Source organism: Tympanuchus pallidicinctus, unplaced genomic scaffold (assembly GCF_026119805.1).
Source record: "Tympanuchus pallidicinctus isolate F22 unplaced genomic scaffold, pur_lepc_1.0 scaffold13, whole genome shotgun sequence".
NCBI classification, from domain to species: domain Eukaryota; kingdom Metazoa; phylum Chordata; class Aves; order Galliformes; family Phasianidae; genus Tympanuchus; species Tympanuchus pallidicinctus.
This window is the reverse complement of record NW_026294648.1, coordinates 7,951,941-7,974,493: the sequence shown is the minus strand read 5'-3', so window position 1 is coordinate 7,974,493 and position 22,553 is coordinate 7,951,941. Positions and strand designations below refer to the sequence as shown.

Here is a 22,553-nt window from a genome sequence, read left to right as displayed (position 1 = left end):
GATGAGGTCAAGGCTCACCGAGCAAGGCACAATTATGAACACACAGTGAGACACTTCCCACAGTTTGGAGATTTGGGAAGTTCCAACCCTAACACAAGCTCTTCATTTACAAAAAAAAAAAAAAGCTACCAAAGCTCTTAGCAAGATTGTGGAGTAAAGTAAACTTAATATAAGTGGCAAAGTAAGCAGTTCAGTGAACCTAGCATTATAATCATTCTCTTATGGAAGAATTTCCCATGTTCTGAAGGGTCGATGCAACACAATACCCATTACCAACAATAATGTGGCAGACAAGATGAGAGCCTTGTGCAATAGATCCTCCAATCAATATAATTTTCTTATGGAAGCAAGTAAACTACAGTAAAATGTGCTGACTGACAATGGCCACAGCAAAGATCTCCTCCCCCCTACAAAGGGAATAATTCAAACAGTCTGTGCTGAGATGCTCAGAACAGGATCTGCCCTTTCAAAGATGGAACACAAAGTTTGGAATTTCTCCTATTTTATTTGTATTCTTTTTGAATAGAACCAAGCTCCAGTAGAAGTAAAGGCTCATGCTTCCTTACAAGAAGCCCAATGTGCCTTTTCTCATCACAATTCCTACCAATTCCTCAGTAAGAGACCAAATCAACCCATCAATCACAGTGAAATCTAAAAGCAGCCTCAGAATAATAAAGTCAATCTCAACAGTTTAAAAAGAAAAAATGGTGGCAGAGATCCTTTTTGGTGTGAGTCTCTATTTCATCACTCTTGTATTGAAAAAGCCAAACCACGGAGAGGAATCAGTTGTGAAGTATTTCATCAATGGATCTGTAGTTATAAGAGTTGGCTGTTATCACCAGAGCAACAAAACAGAGGACAAGGGTGGAGAGGAAAGATGAAGGAATGCTGATGCATGGGGCTGGGACTGAAGAGGACACAGCAGGGTGTTAATTCGTACTCCTCAGGGTTAGGCAGCTGCTTTGGAACAACAAATCACATCAGAAGAAAGAACTGTTAGGCTGCTACTACATGAAGTTTTTTCCAATCCAGCGAAATTTGTTTTGGTAATAGTGATGAGGAGGAATGACTCGGGCAAATTCAGCTTCACAGAATTAGTGGAATTTGCTTCAGTGATCACGTTAAGATGTCAAAACAATTAAGAAAATCAAGTAGAAATGAAATCAATCCAGGACTTCTCAGGCCTTAGCACGGCGTAGGTGGGGGTAACTCTGGAGAGTCCTGTCTATTGCTTCATCCAAGCTCACCACTGGCTTGTAGCCCAGGTCCCTCTTGGCCCGCTCGCAGCTATAGTAGTGAAATGTTCCAGCCAATGCCACCCGCATGGGGGTAAAAGTGAGCTTGATGGTCACCAGTGGACTTAACAGCCACAACACTAGAGACAAGAACATGGCCAGGTAATATGCCAGCCAGTAAGGAATATAGTACTTGGGTGCATCGTAGTTCAAGCCAGTCAAGATACGGGACATGAAAGCCCAGAAAGGGATTGGTTCATCATTTGTGATATGAAATGCCTGAAAGACAAGACAAAAAGTCAGATAAAAAAAGTGGTTCGTACAAACAACCCAGCTCATGTTCACACCCACAAGGCTGGCAGCTCTCACTCAACTGCAAACATGTTTTCACTAAAAACCACTTTTCACCAACTACCACCAGTTGAAAAGCAGTGAATCCCTTCTTTGCTACGAAAGACAACTACTTCTGACATTCCAGAGGTTAGGACACTCACAAATGGTCAAACTGAATGACAACACAACGCAAACACATTAAAGCATGCCCAGAACATGACAGTGCTATGAAAATCTGTTAATATTTCTGTTATTCTACTCTACTACACAAAAGCTAAGTAACTACGTTTCTTACACATTCATTTTCCTTACCTTCCCACACACAGGAGAGTCTTTCCGAAGGTGTTCTGCAGCCAGGATATGTCCATGGACCACATTTTCCACATAGGTAAAATCTACTAAATTCTTCCCATCCCTGCACAGATTAAAGGAAGAAGTTGGCCCAAAGGGGATCCATGCTGAAAAAGCTACTTGTAGCAAAATGACTTTCACACAACCTATATATATATCTCATAGAATGACTTGGGTGATCCTTGACATCGCTTCAAACCAAGCTCCAACACTTCTGCCTCAAGCAGGGTTGCCAACTGCTAGATGAAGCACTAGATCAGGCTGCCCAGGGCCCCAGCCAACCTGGCCCTTACCAACCTACCTCCAGGGATGGGGCTTCCACAACCTCCGATCAACCTGTTCCAGCACCTCACCACTCAGTGAAAAACTCCTCCTGGCATATAAACTAAATCTTCTCTCTCCTTTAATTTAAAACCATTCTGCCTCATCCTGTCACTATCTACACGTGTATAAAGTTCATTTCTCTTTAAACACTAGAAGGCCAATCTGATTCCTCTTTTCCCTGTGTTGTGTCACAACTTCAGGTCCTCTGATACAAGATGCACCTCATTTTGAGGCAGAGGAAAAGACACTATCTCAACTCTTGTTAAGACCCCCAGAAAGTTTATATTCCCATAACAGTACCCTATCTAAGACTGCTGAAGATCCTACAGATCCCAGAATCAGGACAGTGATCCACAGAAGCAGAACAGTGATAAGCAGCACACAGAAGGTCACTTGAGGACAAGCTTTCAATTATGAATTTCTTGGCTCATGAAACTTTAACTTACTCAGTAAGCCAAATTCAGTCCAAAACAGTTGAAAGAGTTTCAACCCACTGCATTAAATCCAATTCTACACAGCTACAGAAAATAGATGTGTATACCACTTTCAAGAACCCAACTAAATCAAACAAATGGTTTGTTGCAAAACCATCACCACACTCATCTGGACAAAAACAACATTGCTGCAATCCAACTTTCCGAGAATTAATACTTTTCACTTTCAACTTTTGTGGATGAATGGCTATTTGCTTTCTTGGAAGGGATATGCAGGTCTTTATAGCAGTAGGGAAACTCAAAAGAAGAAGGCATGTTTGAGCTGGAACAAAGTGGAGACAAAACAAAAGGTCAAGTTTATCTAGGCTTGCCATTCGCAGATCAATTTGAGAGATTAGTCTAGAAGTGAACTATAAGGAAGAATAAGAACAGAAAAACAGCCCCATTCCCTTTCTTTCTCTTATCCTCAGCACATTCATTCACATGGGTATGTACACAGAACAGCTTCCTGCATGCAATAAAAATCTATTATAAATTAAAGAGCACATTTCTTTTCAAGATTGTAATACAAACTTAAACTCCTTAGGAACAGCATGAGCTATTTCAGTGGTCCACTGGAAGCTGTGCAGGGCTTAACAGCAAGGCAAGCATCTAATACTCATGACATTAAGATCAAAGAATACTGTCATACACACAACATCTTCAAACACCAGTATATATTAGTTAACAGAAAGCAATCTGAGCACTCTGATTAAGGAGAAAAGCCTTTAGACTGTGCAACAAAATGTAAGCTGTGCTTGCTTTTCCCACTGATACACTTCTTGCAAGAACCCTTTCTCATCTGAGTGCAATCCCTAGCACAAGAGGGCTATGGAAGAAGAATCCTGGATCACAGGTGAAAAGTTACAGAAACTTACATTTTTTTCCTCCCAGAAATATGTTGCACTTGCCAAAAAAGATACTGCCAGTGCAGAAGGTTAAATTCTGCCTTCTCTGACATTGAACACTTCAGGACAAGGGTCCTGATTTGCATATTATCACAAATTATCCTATTCTTATATCAGAAGATCATTACATGCAATAACACCACTTCTGACTTAGTGCTACCCCCTTCCAAAACAGTTTAACAGAAGCTAAAAAGTGACTAAGCCTTGCTCACCCAATTATGAACTTCATTTTGCCACTCTTAGCTGTTTGGATGAGGATGGGAACCAGCTGAGGGTCTCTAGGGCCAAATATTCCATGTGGGCGAATAGCAGTAGTGAAGAAGTTGTTGTCTGGGTCATTTGCACTCAGCACTTCCTGTAAGGAAAGAAAAGTTAGGAAAAATACAGCTTAGTAACATAATCCAACAGCAACATTAGAGCAGACACGGTATTCACTCATCACTTTGGGAAGAATCACTATCCATCCATACCTTTACATATGACCCTTCCTCTTTTTTCATCTCCTTCTCTTTAATGAGAAAGAGAAATCCTTTTTCATTACTGAACGCATAATGAATTGACAGACAAAGGGAAGGAACTCTCATTCAACCCCATGAAGTCCAGATAGATTTTCCAGATGCTACAGAAGAAGGGCACTGAAGGTTCTAATTTTTCTCATCAGTTAATGGAAAACTTTTATCATGGGCCCTGCTGACGGCAGTTAGGAGTGTGATCCCTTCTTCCTGAGAGCACCAAGTGCTACATAGATTTCATTTCACTTGGAGTTTCCAAACAAAATGTTCTACTGATTTTCCACAGCTGTTCAAGAACACCACATGCAGATAAATGCTGACTACTTTCACCCATTCGCCCAAAATAAAGATGTAATCAGAAGAATATTGGGCTAGCTCTGTTACTCACAAGCTTCCACATCGTTAGTCCATTTTACAGCAAAGTGGTTATGCTTGTGAATGAACAGGTGTTTTTACACTGTTTTTAACCAAGCTCTTTTCAAATAACATTAGAAAAATTCTTAAAGGCTAACACTCACATAAGAGGATTACGTCTAAAAAGACACTTTTTAGTATGGAAAATGATAGTGTTAACCAGCTGGTGATGAATACCTTCTCCTGTAGGATCTTTGTCTCCGTGTAATAGTCAATAGGTCTTTTTGCATAAGGGAGGTCTTCTGTTCCATTTTTTATGTCTGTCCCCTCAAAAACAACACTGGCACTGCTAGTCAACACCAATTTCTGCAACGCACGTGAAAGAAAACTGCAGTTTAAAGCTTAAGGCAAAGGAGTAATTTATGAAAGTTGAATAAGGACAATAATAATCAAATGTATCTATGGAGAATAAACTATGTCTACAACAACACAGGCTAACAGAAGATGATCTAAAACCAGGTAAGAAAACTCTTCACTTGTTTAATGGGACTCCATAACATCATTTACCACCTCCTGAAGAAAGTGGAAATATTTCATGCCTCCAGAGTAACCAGTCAGTGGGGAAATCTCTCAGAAAAAAAAATCACAGCCTCTACTTGGCTGGGCATCTTTAGTATTTAACAAGCAGTAAGTTTAGTATTTAACATCCAGTGAATGCTTTTAAGATGCATTTGCTCATCTTTAAGATAACAATCTCATGCCAGATTACAACAAAAAAAGAATTATACAGGATGTTTTTGTTGGCTAAAAATGGGCCCTCAGTTTCCAAACAGGAATCCAGTGATACATTTGGATAATCAGAAACACGTGGTTTTAAACAAGGTCTACATTTTAATAGAAAGATAACTAGATCCAGCAAGTTCCAACAGGGCTTCTTGCTCTGACAGAACCCAGACTAAGCCAGAAGGTAAACACTGCACAGCCCATTCCCTTCAACAGCTTACAACTCAAAGAGGGGGAGCAAGAATTAAAAAAAATAAACAATCCAAACCACTGTGGGCCAGGAGTGCTATATATTATTGAATTCTAAACATCATCAGGTCTGTATTTGTGAATGGACAATGTACAAAACGTTCTGGATGCAGCATCTCTGCCCAGAGTAAGGGAACTTCTCAGACGTTGTGCTTGACAACGTGGTACGAGTTTGACTAAAAACCTGTGATACCATAACATAGCAAGATAAAAAGTTTGCCTTGAGCAGCCTGGTTTCTTCTTTCATTTGTGTGTAAATGACTTTCTAAACCAATTTATACTAAGACTGTACCACAAATGTGCTCCTTTTCATTAGATGTCAGTGAATTCACATAAGTAATAGATGCCATGAATAATTCCACTGCAGGAAAAGCTACCTTTAGAGCTGCCCCCTCATTAAAGCATGAAAGAATCCACTCGCCAGTTCTCCCTTAAGGGATTCCCCAAATGTCTGATAAAACAAATTTTAATGGATACTCTTCCTACACTAAGGGAAATTGCAATGCATTGGGACAAATACAGACTAAACTTATATCAGATGCCAAGGACAGAGTCTTGCTCTCCTACAATTAACTTCCACAAAACAAGTAGGAATTCAATATGTAATTCAATATATCAGAGTCTACCAAACCAGACTGAAACTGCTCTATGGTTCAGAAGTCACAAATTCACATGAACAACTTGCATGCTTCACAAACTTTTCTATCCTTACCTGCACTCCAGCTTCTTTGCAGGCTTCAATGACTGCTTTGGTTCCCATAAAATTCACCTTATAAAATAACTCCCTGTTGTCACTTGAAGGTGCTGGCGATGCACAATGAAATGCTACTGAAACATCTTGTAAAGCTGGGAGTAAGGCCTAAGAAGAAGATATGTTGCTCAAGATAGCAATGAAACAACAGCAACAGTGACTACTCAAGGAAAAAAAAAAAAAAAGCACAGTTCTTTTTCTCATGAAAACAAAACTGCTTAATTTCAAGCCAAGTTCCTTCCATAATGGCAAGCGGCTGGAATAGGATTCAGCCTTACTGGTCTTCACAGCATCTCTTGTTAGGGAAAAAAAAAAAAAAAAAAAAAGCACCACACCATCTTTTCTATCCAGACAAGAGCCTGGGAACTTTCTGAGACCCAGAGGCTATCAAAGTTTAACCACATACAACAACCTCAAGTGCAGGCATGAGACTCAAAATTAGTGGGGGAGAGGAGTTGAAAAATCTGCATGCAATACATTTAACAGCCAACAGCACCCATGGCACTGTCTGTCTTTGAGGTGACTGCCTTGCAGTCTGAGACATGATACTTCATGCTGGCACAGAGACCTCTCTCCACATTGCATACAAATGCTTATGCCAGGGCTCACATGCATGACTTAAGGCAAAGCCTCTTACTGCATCTTAACTGTGTGGAATAATGCATTCTGCCATTCTCTTGCAGTGGAGGTTAGCAAGGAGAGTGCCTACATGCAATTACTAACAGTGGCAGTAATTAGGCTGTCTATCTGAGCTAACAGTAAAGCAAACTGTAATCCAGAAACAAGTTCTGTTCCTTTCCACTTTAAGCAGACATTGAGTATATTTAAGTACTCTAGATGAGGCTACCAGCTTCACCAGGAAACACTGGGAGATGCACACAGGTACTCTTTCAGATGCCTTCAGGCCACTTAATGTTTCAAATAAGGCTTGCTTGTGTGTTTGTGAGGACACCAGTACAAACAGCATCCTTCCCATCTACACAATTTTCAGTGGTCTGTACCTCTTTGTTGCAAAGGTCTCCCAGGAAAAACTGCACTCTGTCATTGTCAAATCCCTTCTGAATATCAAACACATTGACTGAGTAACCCTTGTCCAGCAGCTTCTCTACCATGTGCTGGCCTAAGAATCCGGAGCCACCGATCACTGTACATTTCTTACCAGCCTGCAAAGACAGGGAGAAAAAAAGCATTACAGCAAACAGATGTACATCAGCAGCACCCTAATGTAAAGCACACAGAACTCCAGCCACACAACACAGGTAACAAAACAGTAACATCACAGCTAGAAAGGACGAAGCCATTTTCAAAGCACGAGGAACTCAGGCTCCTCCAAACCAAGAAAGCAATCAGGCAAAGGCAAAGCTTATCCTCCTCATTTAGTCATTAGTTCTTCATTTATTTTAAATGCTTTTTAATTCAGTGGCTGAAGTCACTAATTAACAGATTCTGGTCTGGTCACTGGAATGACTCTGCTGACTTCACCATCATTATAGAACATTTAAGCAACGATTGAGGAAGTTTCTGTAGAAAGACGGTTCTGTTTTTGGTGGAAATAGATTTGCTCCTTTTTGTTGTTACGCAAAGACCTACCTTGGCAGTTTTTCTGGAAGAAATTTTAACCCAGTGAAACCACACAAAGACAACAGTTGTTTGGAAGTTTCCAAGTACTACACAGTTCAACAAAGATTCAACTGCAAGTGTCAGTTATCCACAATAGACATAAGAGAAGCTCAGTGAAACTGAGCAACTAAGTAAGACATAGCCAGCTACTTGGAACTCTGCACGCAAAGCAGAGACTGCTTAAAAGCATTAAAAAAATAAATATAAGTTCCACTGGGTTGGACCAACTGTATATTTGGTACTGGACTCTTCTCCTACAGTCATCAAAACCAAAGATGATATAGGAAGCCCAATTGAGTCCAAGGACTTTCAAGGAGTGCCAGCTGCTTGCACTGCCCCACTACATTTGTCTGCATTTGCTTTGCTCATCCACCTCCTGATTTCATGAACCCTTCCCCTCTGCAGTCCCCTCTGTCTGTTCAGCCCCTCCTCAAAAGGCAGTTGCTCCTTTTCATCAATGTCCTTAGCTTGCTCTTGCTTGTATCTCTTCTCATTCCAGCATCTTCTTTGTGAAATCAACACACCAAAACTGCACACAACACTCAATCAAAGTTTTAAATAATGGCAGAATGACGCCCTCTGTCTGGTGAAGCAGCAGCATCACAGTTTTCTCCCACCACAGTTGATGCAATCCAGGCTTTTCTATATGAACACATCCTTGCTTCCCAAGCAGAACAGCATTCTTATTGATTATGAGATTTATTAAATAAACCTTAGAGCATATTTATAACCTGCAACACATGCACCTTTTGGGAAAGGGGTAAGAGAACCAACTCAGTAACCAGAATCAGCATAACTGCAGCTCGCAGTGCTGCTCCTGAACTCTTTGGCCTTTTAGAAAAGGTTGGCAGAAAGTCAGGCTACACATGAGCTCATTTCCTAAGGTAATATCTATGTGATACCTAATTAACATTGCACCACAAAGATACAACAGGCTGTTCATGCACTCTAACACAATGCTACAGTTATTTTTTTTGTTAGATATGTTTCTGTTTGTTTCCTAAATATTTGAGATTAATTGGTTTTACTTGTATCTTAGAAGAAAAAGTGAGAATACGGTCCAGAATGTAGAAATTTGCCTATAAAAAAGAATCACAGGCAACTTAACAGAACAGCTTATCAAACTATACTTCTAATGTAGCACCCAAACTGCCCTCTAAGGGAAGCAAAATGTTATTCCTTGTATATTAAAACCTTCTGCAGTCAGCGTAATAATGGTAGAATGAGGTTACAACAGTCTGGTTGACCTCAGGGACCTCATCCAGGCCCTCATCTGCATGAGAACACAACACAGTTAAGATACATCAGAATGATTCTTTTCTGACATGCAAGATCTCCTTCCAATTCATTTGGCAGCCCTACGGAAGTCCCTGAGGTTTTTAGGGAGTTGAAGTATCACTTGGGTCTCTCTGGAATGTAATGGCAGCAAATACATTCCTCAGTAAACCACTTTTCCACCAGCCATAGCTTTAGAGCAGGCCTTAATGCAGAAGCAGCCTCATTTCACCTGGTTACAGAAGACTTATCTATGAAAACACCTTCCTATCAGGCAAATCTTCACACAGCAAGGTGGAAGTCCTCAACTCACCGATCTGAAGCGTGTGGCCATTTCTCAGCTGTTTTAGTATTAAACTAATTCCTTTAAAAAAAAGGGAGAATAATTTTATTCACAATGCAACAGCCATCTTAAGCATGTCATTAACACAAGCATAACTTTTTAAAAACAAATTTCTAGTTAACAGAATTGAGGCAAAGCCATTACACTAAAGCAAAAATATTAATAAGTGAATTAAATCTCCAGGCCCTGTTGAACTAGACAAGTAACACATGGCTAACACTGACATCAAACAGCTATCCCAAAGGCATAACTCCACTAAAATCAAATACACCTGATATCAAAGGCATCCTTTTATTTGGCTAGCATTAACTTCATGCACTTCCTTTAAACCCAAACATTTATACTCCAAAACCACAAACGACTCTTTTTTTTGGCAGTTCCCTCTTCAAAAATAGAATTGCTGGAGGGTGTTTGGAATAGCAAAACGGAAGTGAAGCATCATGCTCACACATCAACGAACAAATGCCTGCAAAGAGAGCTGAGATTTGCCAAGTTCTTGCCTTACAGACTGCTGATGGCACCAGTTTCATTGAAACACATCCTTACCCCTGTGATAGCAAGCAAAACTCCAATATCGGCTGAGGTCATAGAAAAGCAGAAAAAGATAACATACTTATGCAGATCTGCTTCCATCATAGAAGTGAGCTACACAAAGATTTCTGACGGTTTTACAGTCACTTTTAAAGAAAAATCAGTATGGTAGCCGCTGCTATAGAGGCTGACGCCGTGCTCCTGACTCAGCCGGTGGCTCACACTGCCTCCTACTGCCTGCACACTGACGTGGATGTTGGGTTAATCATTTCCCACCCGGGCTGCTCAGCATGCCCTGACCCACCTCACCTGACCGACTCAGGAAGAGCTACAGCAGTGCTGCCGTCGCAGTACCACACCTGTGAGCACAGAGCCAGCGGGAAAACAAGCAGCTGTGGGTGCCCCATCCCCAGAGGGGCACACAGCCAAGGACGTGCCCTGGGCAGACTGAACTGCTGGCATCCCTGTCCGTGGGAACGGTTTGAAAGTCAATGATCAAGGTTCCCTCCAACCCAAGCTGTCCTACAGCTCTATGAGAACAGCTCTGTTGAATTAGCTCACTTAAGAATCCACGCGGCTGGCTTTTTTTTTTTTTGTTGCTATCTGAAAAGGTATCTCCGAGGTGACGAGGAAAACAAGAAAGCAGGACTGGTGCCCGCCCAGCCAGGAACACCACGCGGGCTGGGAAAAACAGGCACGAGCTCTGACCCCCAGCTGCCCCTCCCGCCCCTTCCTCAAGACAGGTCCCGCCGCTCACTGCCGCTGAGGAGCCGCTTTGCCTCCGATTTCCCTTCAGTTCCTCCACCTCCATCCCAGAGATTCCCCTCAATCTCGCCTCCATACGACTCCACCCTCCCTCACACCCCTCACACCCCTCAGCTGCCCCTTCCGCAGCTCTTCCCGCACCTCGCACCGCGATTCCTCCTCACCTCACCGCGCCGCCCTCACCCCCTCCTCAGCTCCCCTCACAGCAATCGTCCGACTCCGCCCCTTCTGCCCTTCCACCAATTAGCGCGCGTTTTTCGCAAAGCCCCGCCCACCGCACAACAGCTCACCTCATCCCCTCACTCGAGCCCTGGGCCGAGCATCGCGCCAGGCAGCTACCTCTCGCTGATTGGCCGCTCGCCCTTCTCACTTCGGCCAACCGCGTTGACGAAAGGCAGAGAGGTCCCATTGCCTCTTGGATCCGCCCCAACCACTTGCTGACCAATGGCCTTTTCAGCTTCTCCCGCCTTAGTCTCTCCACCAATCAGAGAGATGGTTACCATGGCAGCGGCGTGGCGGCATCAGCCAATGGGGGAAGGCAGTATTGAGCACCGGCTTGACTGAACTGGAGCCGCCCCGAGGCAGCGGCCGCCGGGATGGTGAGTGCGGTCTGGCGGCTCCGCCCTCCCGGCAACGGGGTCGCGGGGCCGCCTCTGTCATCCTGTAGGGGCCCCGGGGCGAGCTGAGGGGGCCGCCGTTCCGCAGGACTTTCCCGCTCTTCCCGGGGCGGTCTGATGCCCGTTTGCTCTTGTGTTGCTATGCCAAGGCCTCCAGCTTCAAGAAGCCCTCGCTGGGAGCAGCGTCCCAGAGGAAGAAATCGAGTCCCAAGCCGGAGCTGACTGAAGAGCAGAAGCAGGAGATCCGGGAGGCCTTCGACCTGTTTGACACAGATGGCACCGGGAACATTGATGTTAAGGAGCTGAAGGTGAGGCTTCCTATTGCTGAAAGCACGGCCTGACACAGGAACGGACCTGCAGATGTGTTTTCTGGAGTGAAACCCTTGCTGTCAATAAGCACATCGCCCTCTAGCTGTAACTTTTACTACTTTCAGGTGCTCGGAGCATTTGAAACCATGCAAGGTGTTCCTGTATATTCATTAAGGCTTTCTCACAAAAATGAAAAAACCTGAAGTTCCCTGTGGTCTGCAAGCTTAAGAGCTTCCATCTTTGTGCTGTCAGATTAAAGTCTGCAAGGAGTTCAATTGAGTAGCAAGTATGACAGAAGCTTCTCGCATGGAGTCACTTGTATTAAAGCATGGTTAATTTTTTTTTTTTTAAACTTCCTTCGAAGACATTTCTAAGTCTTACAGTTGCCACTTTGCTTACACAAGAGCATGAAGTGAGCTTTTCTGAATTGTTACTCAGAAAAGGAGACTGAGAGGGGACCTGATCCAGGTCTATAAATATCTAAGGTGTGGGGGGCAGAATGGCGAGGCCAGACTCTTTTCAGTGGTGAGTGGAGACAGGACAAGGGGAAACGGCTGGAAACTGCAGCATAGGAAGTTCTGCACCAATGTGTGCAAGAACTTCTTTACAGTGAGGTGACGGAGCACTGGAACAGGCTGCCCAGGGAGGTGGTGGAGTCTCCTTCTCTGGAGATGTTCAAGACCTGCCTGGATGCCTACCTGTGCGACCTGCTGTAGGGAACCTGCTTTGGCAGGGGGGTTGGACTCGATCTCTGGAGGTCCCTTCCAACCCCTACGATTCTGTGATTCAGTGTCACATTTGTCATGTGAAAGAGAGGGTTAGTAGCAATTCTGCTCACAGGAAAGCAGCTGTATTGTCATCTAGCAGCACTGGAAATCACTACAGCACTACAAGATAATATTGTTTGTGGGGTTTTTTTGTTTAAAAAAAATGAAAACAGAATACTTTTATTCTGAATCCCCACCATAGAAATTAAACTGTTATGTACCAAAACAAGTATGCTAGGACTTAATCCAGATTTATTTTGAGAAATCTTTTCTCCCAAGCTTATTTCCATCTCCCTGCCAGTTCTCACAAGAAGGTGTTGCCACAATGGTTCAATGTGTTTAGGAAACTCTGGGATTAAAGAAAAGGAAGGAAGGATGTCTAGAAGAATACAACTGGCTGCCTGTTTTCTGCATCCCAACATGCCCTTGTGCAATGAAAAACATTGCTTTAAGAGAGCTTCTTGACCTTGCTGCTTTCCTTGAGAACATGATCTACTGTGGTATGGCACAAAGTTTAACTGTGTTTGTCATTAAGAGATATTTTTCCTGCTATAGTTTTGTATGACTAATTTCTTTTGGCCTTACAGGTGGCCATGAGAGCACTAGGGTTTGAACCTAAGAAAGAAGAAATCAAGAAAATGATATCAGATATCGATAAGGAAGGAACAGGAAAAATCAGTTTCAATGACTTCTTGGCAGTGATGACCCAGAAAATGGTATGTAAGCTTCAGAAGTCAAAGAAGAAATTCTGAAAATGGATGAGTCACTTTCATCTCCTCTTGGTTTTAGATGGGAAAAAGCACAGACAGACCACACACCTCCCCCTTCTCCCTATCTTAAAGCTTCATCAAATTTAGTTAGTAACATTAAGTTCTGTCATATTATGGCTTTTTTAAGTGTTCATTTATAGTTCACTCTTAATGCTAAACAAGTAAGTTAAATCTTACCTGGTCATAGGCCAGTTCACTCATTTACTTGAATATTATGGTTGAAATGTCATTAATAAGCTTCTTTAACAATCAGTTTTATGCACATATGACAAGGGAACCAGAACTTTTATCACAGATAAAAGACAACTCTAGCATGCAGAACTCTGTCAGGAGCATTGATGCATTACATGGACAAAAGATATTTACAGATGAGATTTCTGCTTTTCAAAGTCCTAGAAAATATTGGGTAAAACCAAGTATTTAACAGTGAAGGATCCTGACACTGAAATCCTGAAGTTGTCTAACAAGGTATGAAAGAAAAGAACTTGAAGCCCTGAGGTTCAAGCAGCATTACTGTGTCTTTCTACCTTCAGCTTTTGTGTGTATGTTTGTGGCAGTGTGTATATGTTTAAAGTTATGAGACTTTCTTAGTCTTTCTAATTCTTGTATGCTATAATTGCAATTTCTGAGTATTATATGTAGTATAACTAATGCTTTTCTCCTTAAACTTAAGGCTGATAAAGATTCCAAAGAGGAGATTCTCAAAGCTTTTAAGCTCTTTGATGATGATGAAACTGGCAAAATCTCTTTCAAAAACCTCAAACGTGTAGCCAAAGAACTGGGTGAAAATCTTACAGATGAAGAGCTGCAGGTTTGTACCTGGTGTAAGCAACCATGCGTTCCCCTCACAAAGGAACAACATCACTTCTAACAGGTTCTGAGTGATGCTAAGCAAAGTATTAGCAGGTACACAATGACTGTATACAGAAGAAAGAAAAGAGCAAGCTTACCCAGCTGGTGAAGGGGCTCTCTAGCTATGCAACACTTCTTCTCAGCAAGCAGCCCACACCTAAGAGATTTCTCCCTTCTGTGGCTGGCTCTTATATGAGCCCAGGGAGGCTCCACCGTGGGTCCACCCCTTCTGGCCATGTGTAGAGCACAGGTGTAAACAATTTGCCTGTGCTCCCTGGGCCAGACTCACCCCTTCACCCCTTCACCAGATGCTCAATTACCAGTTCAAGCTGTGACCCAGCAGTTCCCCTACATCATATGATGCACAAACACTCATTATCAGCCTTTGTGGATTGAAAGATCCAGGTTATGCTTTCTTTACTGAATTGAAAGACAGTCACAGAATGTTTGTGTATTAGTTGGTTTCATGTTTAGTTTTAAATCCATGTAAACAGCCACAATCTCATTCTCCTCCTGTTTGGGGAGCTGAAGTCTCTCTCTAACTATCGAGAATAAAGAGTAGGAATCTGTTTCTCACTGGGGAAGGAAGCCACTTCAGGGGTCACTATGATTTTCAGTTTCAGGTGCTGTCCTCTAGCATCCCATGGGATTTTTGCTATTAAGCTGTAATGCTTAATTTAAGCTCTTTCCCTAAAGAAACGGAAAAGTGCTGTCAATTCAGAAATAGGTTCTAAGGCCAAAGATGGGTTAAGCATACGTGGTTAAATTGTCACAGTAACTGTCACTCTCTGTGGAATTACAGTGATGGGAAAGGAACAACTGCTCCAAGCACTCCATTTCTTCCTGGATGGCTCCTTTAAAAGGACATACCCTACACATAGTTTTGTAAAACATATTTAAACACGTTGCCTAGTTCAAAAAATACTTCAAAGCATGTTAGGTCTGACTTTGAGCCAACACTGTCCTGTCCAGTGCTATTTATTAGAGTGATTCTAATTCTGAATTAATCTAATCATTCTGATTCTACTCTAATCTGCATCTCATCTCTGAACACAAATATCTTTCAGGAAATGATTGATGAAGCAGATAGAGATGGGGATGGGGAAGTGAACGAGCAGGAATTCTTGCGGATCATGAAGAAGACCAGCCTTTACTGAAACTGAATTTTATTGTATTTGTTTGCACACGTGTGTGTATGTCTGGTAGGTGCCTCACTTTTTTTCAGCTTTTTATTTCTATAAAGAGACCAGAACAGTTAGGTCAGTGCTTTCTTTTAAGCAAATGATCTGAAACTTGTGTTTGTGAACAGTTACCAACTTAACCTGCTTACATGTAGCAACGTGGTTGCTTGTTTGCACTTGTAAGGTGTTTGTACTGTTCGTTTTCAAGATAGACATTACATTTTTCAGTAACAGTATTCAGATCCTTATCTGACTGTAAGACACATGTCAGATCATTATGATTTGGAAAAGAAAGAACTCAAAATATGAAAGTGTAAAGTTGTATTTCCCAGCAGTTGAAGCTTCTAGTTTAATGCCTTGACTTGGGCTCAGTTACAGTGAATTCTTTATATGACATATCTGTGGGGATCAGCTTTTTTTACGCTGTTTTATGGTGATTATTCCCTTCCCCTTTTTTATTATGTTCTTAAAACTGAAAAAGTAAGTAAATGGACTACTGCAACTTAACCTCCTGCTATTCAGTTCACACATTTAAAGGAATCTCATTGCAGAAAGAGAAAATTAGCAGTGCTGGTGATATATACATTTGCAGGAATATTCAGTGGTTTCAAATATAAGATTGTACTTCAAATAAAATGTCCTATTTTAAACCATCAGAGTTGTGGAAAGAAGTATACAAAAACACATCTCCACTGGGACAGCATTGTCTGATCTTTGGGCAAATAATAAAAAGGATTCCTATGGGTACTTCAAAGTGGAGACTTGAAATCTCCAGAAGGGCTCTAGTTACGAAATGCTTGGCTGGAGACACAAAACTAGGCTATATTCTGTCTTTGAAGTGCATCTGACTGAGGTGAGAGCAGAAGGGAAGGATGGCTTCTGCTTTGTGTTGGAAGGAAGCAAGCACCCCGGTCCTTCTGCTACTTCTGTTTGTTCCAGCAGTTCCTCTGGCATCCTCCCTCCTCACTCTCAGATGAGAGAAGAATGAATTCTTCCTCTGCAGAAATTTTAATATCTTCCAGGCTCCTCAATTCAAACAATTCCTTTGCTTTTGACAGTATCTGCCTTTTTCCCTTTGCTGACCATTCAATTTACTCGAACAATTCATAAACACGGGGAAAAATCGAAAACTAAACTAGACATGAAAGATAACAATAATTGAACTCGGCCTGTATTACGTAGAATTCCTTTCAGACTGTTTTTTCTGCCTTTGAAAACTGATTGATAGCAGCAATGTGTCAGAAGGGAGCAGATTGTTGCAGTCTCTTGTGCCCCCGTGTGGCGAAGGAGAAGACGCACAGGAAAACGGCAAAAACGTCACAAGCTCGGCTTATTCATCAAACGAGCTCAATTTATTAGCAAGTTTGTCGGTTTCTGTACAGTTTCCAGTCTTTTATCCACTCCACTCCATTCTCGGGTGACCTTCTATTGCTGCTGCAGTGATTCACGGTTTTGTTTAATCCTGCCGTGCGGAAATCTGACTTTTAACCTTAAACTTCATTTTTTTAACCTAAAAACCGCAGTGCAATACGCAGTTCCTTGCTGATGGTCCTCCTGCAGAGATGCACAACGCAGGTCATTCTTTGTCAGAAATGATGCACTTCAGACTTACGCTGTCCAGGCAGAGGAGCCACCCGTCCAAATTTAAATACAGGACAGCGTGGGCTTATTTCGAATTATTTGCTGCCAATTAGAAAGGATTCTGTGCTCTTTTCTCTGGGAGCAAACCTGCAGGATAGAGCCACGGTTGAAAACAAACCACACGAAACCACGCAACGCTGATTTTCTCCAGCGCAAAGCTGCATCCTTCACAACAGCGACTCGCTCCCTCCCTCGGGACGAGCCCGGTGCCGTGTCCCAGCCCTGGTGCTGTTCTGGAAGCGCCGCACCCTTCCTGCTGGAAGCCTGACGACCCCGCAGCGCGGACACCGGCGGGCGGGTAGAAGGCGGCGTGACGGAGCCGCGGCACCAGCCCCCGCCCGCTCTGCGCCTCGCCCAATCAGCTCGCACGCTTTAGCTGACAGACAGGTGTGATGGCCAACGGCAGCGCGGTTGCCATAGCGCCGGGAGGCTGGGCGCTGCCGGCGGCGGGATGGTGAGCTGGTGGGATCCGCCGGTCCTGTGTGCGGTCCCCAGGAGGGGCTGCTGCTGGTCCGAGGATCTCGGGTCTCTCTGCTGCAGGCTGCTGGCGGCCCGAAGGCTCCGCGGAAGGAGCCGGCTCCCTCGTTCCCGGTCAGCGCTGAGCAGAGGCAGCAGCTGCGAGAGGCCTTTGACGCGTTCGACCCCGACGGCTCCGGCCTGATGGATGTCAAGGACCTGAAGGCAGGAAGCCGCGAAAATGCAGCGTGTTCACTGGTGAAATGGAAGCACGGGGAGCGGAGCGAAGGCTGCGCGGTTTAGCAGCCCCTCCCTGCAGGGAGGCACGCCGGGGCGGCTGAAGCTGCCCGTTCCCCTCTGCTGCTCAGGAATCTTCTCTGCTTTCTTCCTTTGCACAGCGATCACTTTCTGTAGATGTGCAAGCGAAGCTTTCTAGCAGCCCCCCATCAACGGCTTTTACAACGGCACGTGCCTTGTGTAGCTGAAGGGCTGCAGCTCCCAGGGGATGTTTGGGCTTGGATCCCCGGCCCGGAGAGCTGACAGGGATGCTTTGTGAACGCAGGTGCTCTCGGAACCAGAATTACTTGTAGTCAAACAAAGGTGACAGTAAACAGAAATGTTGCAAGTAGGGTTAATCATTCACAAGCACAAATAAGCCTAATAATTTACAAACTCCACCTGTTGTGGAGCTGTTACAGAGCAATTAGTGTTTGCTACTTATTGCTTTTGGATCACTTGCCGAGCTGTCAGGCGTTGCTGCTAGAACTCCGGCTTGTTATGCAGCCAGCAATCATGCAAGAATGGTGTCAGTGTTTTAGCCAGGTTTCCTTAGGAAGGACTGAAGCCTTCCTTCTCCTTGGCACTTGCCCGCAGATCTTCCCTCCCAGTTTTCCACAGCCTCATACTGCTGACATCAGACAGCTACAGAACACTGTTCTTTAGGGACAAAATGGAGGATGAATAGCTTGTTCTGTGTTTTGTACAGCCCTTTCCTCTCCTGCTGCTCAGATATTTTGCACACAATTCCTTCCCATTCACTTATAGAGGAGGGTTGAGCCAGCTTGTCTGCGTGGAGATGCTGGGAGACAAGCTGGTTAGCACAGTTCTTGCCCTTCCATTTGTTGCTGTCTCAACTGTATGTGCCATTGTCCTAGCTAATTGCAGAAGCATGGAGGAAATTGTGTGGGAAAAGTGATCTGGGTTAAAAATAAATTTAATATTACAAAAATATGTACACATATGGAAATATACAGTCATTTCCTGGCACTGTTGAGATGGAGGAATGCAGTGCTAATTGGCAGGGGAGCAATAAGGAGCTGATGGGAATGGTGAAGAGCAGCAAGCAAGTAGTGTGTCAGAGACTGTGCCTTGAAAAATCACATCCTGGATCTCTAAAAGGTCTTCCCTAAAAGACCTTCACATTCCAAGGATGGTTGTTTTCAGTCGTCTGATTTCAGCAACTCCTTTTTCTGTTTGGCCTGATAAATAAGTGCTTGTGTTGATAAGCTGCAATATATGGGCAAAAATGAGCACCTGGAATGGGACTGTGGGATTTGAAATTTCTTAATCAGGTTTGTCACCAAGTTGGCTTCATGAACATGTGCAGCCTTCTGGCACAGGCCCAGTTTCACTGCAGAGTCAGAAGGCTGCTCTATTGTCTGCACTGTAGACAGGCTGTTTGTCCTGTTATCTTTCCACGGAGCCAAAAAGTTGTTCCTCCCCCTTCCCATCCCCACCCCTCTTTACGTGCACCTACTTGCTTCAAACGTCTTTTCTGCTTTGTTTCTTTTTGACTTGTACAGTGACGTTGGTCTGCTTTCTCATTTGGCAGCTAACGATGAGAGCTCTGGGCTGTGAACTCAGAAAAGCGGAGATGAAGAGAATTATCTCTGAAGTTGATGAGAATGGGTCAGGGAAGATAAACTTTGAGTCATTTCTGCGGGTGATGACCCAGAAAATGGTGTGTGAGCCCAGCTGGTCGCAAAGACTGAAATTCCTCTTGCCTAACTTTACAATGCAGGTACTTGCAGTAGATTGGGTTACTGGTTCCCTGCAGGAGAGAAACAGGACTTTCATCTGAGGTATTTTAGATATCTGCCCTTGGGTGAGTTGCCTTTACCTCTCCTGCCTTTTCCATGAGGATCTAGGAAGGCTAGTTCAGGTAGTTTTGCATTTCAGCAGACAATTCCTCCCTATCATTGAGTGCACTGAGTGCAGTGCCTGGGATCTTTCCTTGGAAACTGAAGGACTTGAAATCTCCAGGAAGGAGTCCCACTGTCAGCCCTCAGACCGTAGCAGAGATAGACCTAATAGGATCGAGTGCAGTCCCCCCTCTGCCCCTTTAAATCTTTACATGTGGAATTTCAGCTCCGTATGTATAATCTCAGAGTTCTAGATTTTCTCAAAAGCAAAACAGCAGGGAGCAAATGTCACACATCAGAGAAAATGAAAAATCCCCTCCTGTGGGCAGTAGCCACTCGAGCCTGTGGAGTGTCCTCAGATCTGCTGTTTGATACCAGCCCTTTGTTTCACGTGTCCTAGTCTGCATCGCCCTTCTGGGATTCCTTTGCTCATACACCTCTGTATCCTCTAGTACCTGGCTGCGTGCAGACATAGGCTGTTCTCAAACAGTGCCAGCATGACTGGTTTTTCCCCTCACATCCTTGTAATTTCATTGCAAGGCTTGGTGAGATGACTGGGTCAGAGCTGGCATTGCCATTCCTGTGTACATGCCATCAGAGTTGCCAGGGTGTGTGTTTTTGGACCTATGCTAAGAGCAAAGTGAAGATCCATATTTTCCCCATAGTAATGCTTTGGCGTTCAGTCAAAGCCCACACCTAATTGAAGGCTTGTGTACACATTGCTTGTGTGTGAGGTAAATAAAGGCAGCGATGGCCAGCGCAAGCCTGGCTCACTTTTGAAATAAAATACAGCTGTAGCCATTGGATCGCTCTTGGCAGCGGCTTCCACTTCAGTAGTGTTGCTAATGTCTCTCTTCCTGACAAAGCTTGGCCAGGATATTCCAGGCCAAGTCCCCATACTGTTCAAAAAACTTCTGTTTTAGCTTTTCCTTTAATACACGGTAACACTGAGAAAAGAAGAGGAAAAAAGTGAAAGAAAAGTGAAAGAGGAACAGCAATGGCAAATAGCCCTCCTCTGTGACTCAAAATGATGCCTTGGATTTTATTCCAAATGTTTGCTGGGTAAAGTGTCTGAGTAGGGATTGTAGAGTTGTATGATGTCATGCCTGCATGAAGACATTTTTCATTTCCTTGCTAAGGCGGAGCCATTTTCAAAAGAGGAGATCCTGAGAGGTTTCAAGCTGTTTGATTATGATGGCACCGGCAAGATCTCTTTTGAGAAACTCAAGCTGGTGGCTAGTGAAGTTAAAGAAGACATCACAGACGAGGAGCTGCAGGTTTGTGAAGCACAAGCGTATTTCTCTTGCTCAGGGAGGGAGTGTAAAGGCTTACTGATTGGGAAATTGTGCTTTGTTTCTGTGCAACAGACACAATCTGTTATGTTAACAAGAAGCCTTGCCTGAGATCTTCATTGGTGTTTAGGCTTTATGACCCTCCATCCTCTCAGATCCCACCTAATCTGGTCTCCCAAATCTTCGTTGTCTGACAGGAGATGATTGATGAAGCAGACGTGGATGGAGATGGGGAAGTGGATCCAGAAGAGTTTTTGCGGATTCTGACATTGTCCGACCTGTAACTACATGATTTTCTTTTTTTCTCCCATTCAATTGTAAACAACTGTTTGCAGTACCACTTCTTTCCAACTTTTGAATTTTTTTGTGTGCTGCCTTTCTTGGGTGTGAAAACACACTGAGATGTTTCATTTTTGGTGTTGATTCTGCTCCATCACTGCAGGCAGTTTTCTATATTCCAGTAAACAGTTCTGTTGCTAGCTCTGTGTCTGTGTGGGTTAATTCTAAAGGTTGAGATTAATTCAAATTCATTAGCCTTCCCCTAGAGTTCTCTCTATTGTAACTGCATCCCATGGCTTTTCAGCCTGATAAAGTTAGTCAAAACACTCAATCTCAGAAAATATAAATTTCAAACATTAGTATTTATGATAAAAACTTCTGTACCTTTCCTGATTCTCTGGTATTATGTAAAAGACAAGAGTTTGAGGGCTTGGGAGCAGTTATTTTCCATAAGGTAGTGAATATCTTAGACTTTGAATTTCCCTTCCAAAGTCACAGTACAGGAGAACAACTACACAGCTATGAGACCAGAAGATGTAATGAGGTCAGGTCTCCCATGGATTTGTGCTTCCTTCCTAATGAAATGCAAATTCAGACTGAATTTTCTTCATGATTGGAATGCTCAGCACAGTTTTCTCTGGGTATTGTCGACCAGGGGATCTGTAGACTTTCCATGCTAAGCATACATTTCCATCTTTTTCCTGGCAGCTACTGCCCCCAAACTGGCTGATCCTTCATGTCTTGCAGGCTTTTCAATTTTCAGTAAATGTTATGGAAGGTGGGCAATTGCTTAAAAATGATTGGTAGGAGAAGCAGTGGAAAAAATATAGAAAAGCTAAGGGCCATTTTTGTTTAAAAACAAAACAAACAACGTGGTACAATTGTCATTCTGGGCCATTGTGACCCTGCCACAAGTGCTCGAGTTCCTCTTTGCAGCTCCACTGCAGCATGGGGGTACATTCCTTCCTATTTTGATCACTGGTATAGTCTTGAAGGATCTTGCCATGTTGCTGAGAGTGCAAAAATGTGCATGTGTTTTGGAAAGGATGTAAAGAGCTTGGCGAGTTTGCTTAGAAGAGTCTCAGAAAATAATTACTGGCTTAGAAAAAATGTCTGAATACTGTGAGAATTTAACAGTTCAGCCTGCAATTATTACATGATGCTGCATATAGAATAAGAGCCTATATACGAACATACAAGCTACCATCTAAAATACTTTTCAATCTAATGGAGACAAACCTGTCAAAATCCTGAAGCTGGAAGTAAGCTGTTCAACTACAAAAAGAAATAAGGCATGGCTTATCTTAAATAACAGTGATTAACTGTAGGAATGAGCCATCAAATGGCATAGCAGTGTCTCTGAGCAAAGAACGAATCTGCTCAGCAGGTTTGCTTCAGTAAAATGTGAGTTACTGTGCTCCTGTAGAGCAGTCAGATTACG

The 22,553-nt window shown here is 43.3% G+C and overlaps 3 protein-coding genes across 7 annotated transcripts; 2 read left to right on the top strand and 1 right to left on the bottom strand.

Annotated features, from left to right (window-relative positions):
* Nucleotides 1-485: 485 nt before the first annotated feature.
* NSDHL (NAD(P) dependent steroid dehydrogenase-like) lies at nucleotides 486-11,361 on the bottom strand. 5 transcript variants are annotated; one of them, XM_052673010.1, is made up of 8 exons: nucleotides 11,147-11,361; nucleotides 9,482-9,532; nucleotides 7,275-7,436; nucleotides 6,235-6,381; nucleotides 4,728-4,856; nucleotides 3,837-3,979; nucleotides 1,881-1,983; nucleotides 486-1,514 (listed from the first exon to the last, which is right to left on the bottom strand). In XM_052673010.1, exons 2-8 carry the CDS (start codon nucleotides 9,500-9,502, stop codon nucleotides 1,179-1,181), a joined length of 1,041 nt encoding a protein of 346 aa, XP_052528970.1. In that variant the 5' UTR covers nucleotides 9,503-9,532; nucleotides 11,147-11,361; the 3' UTR covers nucleotides 486-1,178. The 5 variants fall into 5 exon arrangements, with proteins under 5 accessions (XP_052528970.1, XP_052528968.1, XP_052528969.1 ...); XM_052673008.1 differs by lacking the exon at nucleotides 11,147-11,361 and adding an exon at nucleotides 10,949-11,037; XM_052673009.1 differs by lacking the exon at nucleotides 11,147-11,361 and adding an exon at nucleotides 10,972-11,030.
* LOC128075875 (centrin-2) lies at nucleotides 11,323-15,380 on the top strand. Its single transcript, XM_052673014.1, has 5 exons — nucleotides 11,323-11,406; nucleotides 11,574-11,732; nucleotides 13,088-13,216; nucleotides 13,944-14,081; nucleotides 15,190-15,380. The coding sequence occupies exons 1-5, from the start codon at nucleotides 11,404-11,406 to the stop codon at nucleotides 15,277-15,279; spliced, it is 519 nt and encodes a 172-aa protein (XP_052528974.1). The 5' UTR covers nucleotides 11,323-11,403; the 3' UTR covers nucleotides 15,280-15,380.
* Nucleotides 15,381-16,096: 716 nt separating this feature from the next.
* Nucleotides 16,097-21,656, top strand: LOC128076190 (uncharacterized). The gene is made up of 5 exons (XM_052673585.1): nucleotides 16,097-16,156; nucleotides 17,365-17,625; nucleotides 19,232-19,360; nucleotides 20,681-20,818; nucleotides 21,031-21,656. Exons 1-5 carry the CDS (start codon nucleotides 16,097-16,099, stop codon nucleotides 21,115-21,117), a joined length of 675 nt encoding a protein of 224 aa, XP_052529545.1. The 3' UTR covers nucleotides 21,118-21,656.
* The last annotated feature ends 897 nt before the right edge of the window (nucleotides 21,657-22,553 follow it).

Excerpts from the sequence above, each read along its gene's own strand:
- NSDHL (XM_052673010.1), bottom strand. The coding sequence starts at position 9,502 with ATGGCCACACGCTTCAGATCG. Across the intron at positions 6,382-7,274 it reads GAGACCTTTGCAACAAAGAG|GCCTTACTCCCAGCTTTACA; the intron begins GTACAGACCACT and ends TCTTCTTCTTAG. Across the intron at positions 1,515-1,880 it reads ACTCTCCTGTGTGTGGGAAG|GCATTTCATATCACAAATGA; the intron begins GTAAGGAAAATG and ends CTTGTCTTTCAG.
- LOC128075875 (XM_052673014.1), top strand. Across the intron at positions 13,217-13,943 it reads CAGTGATGACCCAGAAAATG|GCTGATAAAGATTCCAAAGA; the intron begins GTATGTAAGCTT and ends CTTAAACTTAAG. Across the intron at positions 14,082-15,189 it reads TTACAGATGAAGAGCTGCAG|GAAATGATTGATGAAGCAGA; the intron begins GTTTGTACCTGG and ends AATATCTTTCAG.
- LOC128076190 (XM_052673585.1), top strand. The coding sequence starts at position 16,097 with ATGCTTGGCTGGAGACACAAAACTAGGCTATATTCTGTCTTTGAAGTG. Across the intron at positions 19,361-20,680 it reads GGGTGATGACCCAGAAAATG|GCGGAGCCATTTTCAAAAGA; the intron begins GTGTGTGAGCCC and ends TTCCTTGCTAAG. Across the intron at positions 20,819-21,030 it reads TCACAGACGAGGAGCTGCAG|GAGATGATTGATGAAGCAGA; the intron begins GTTTGTGAAGCA and ends GTTGTCTGACAG.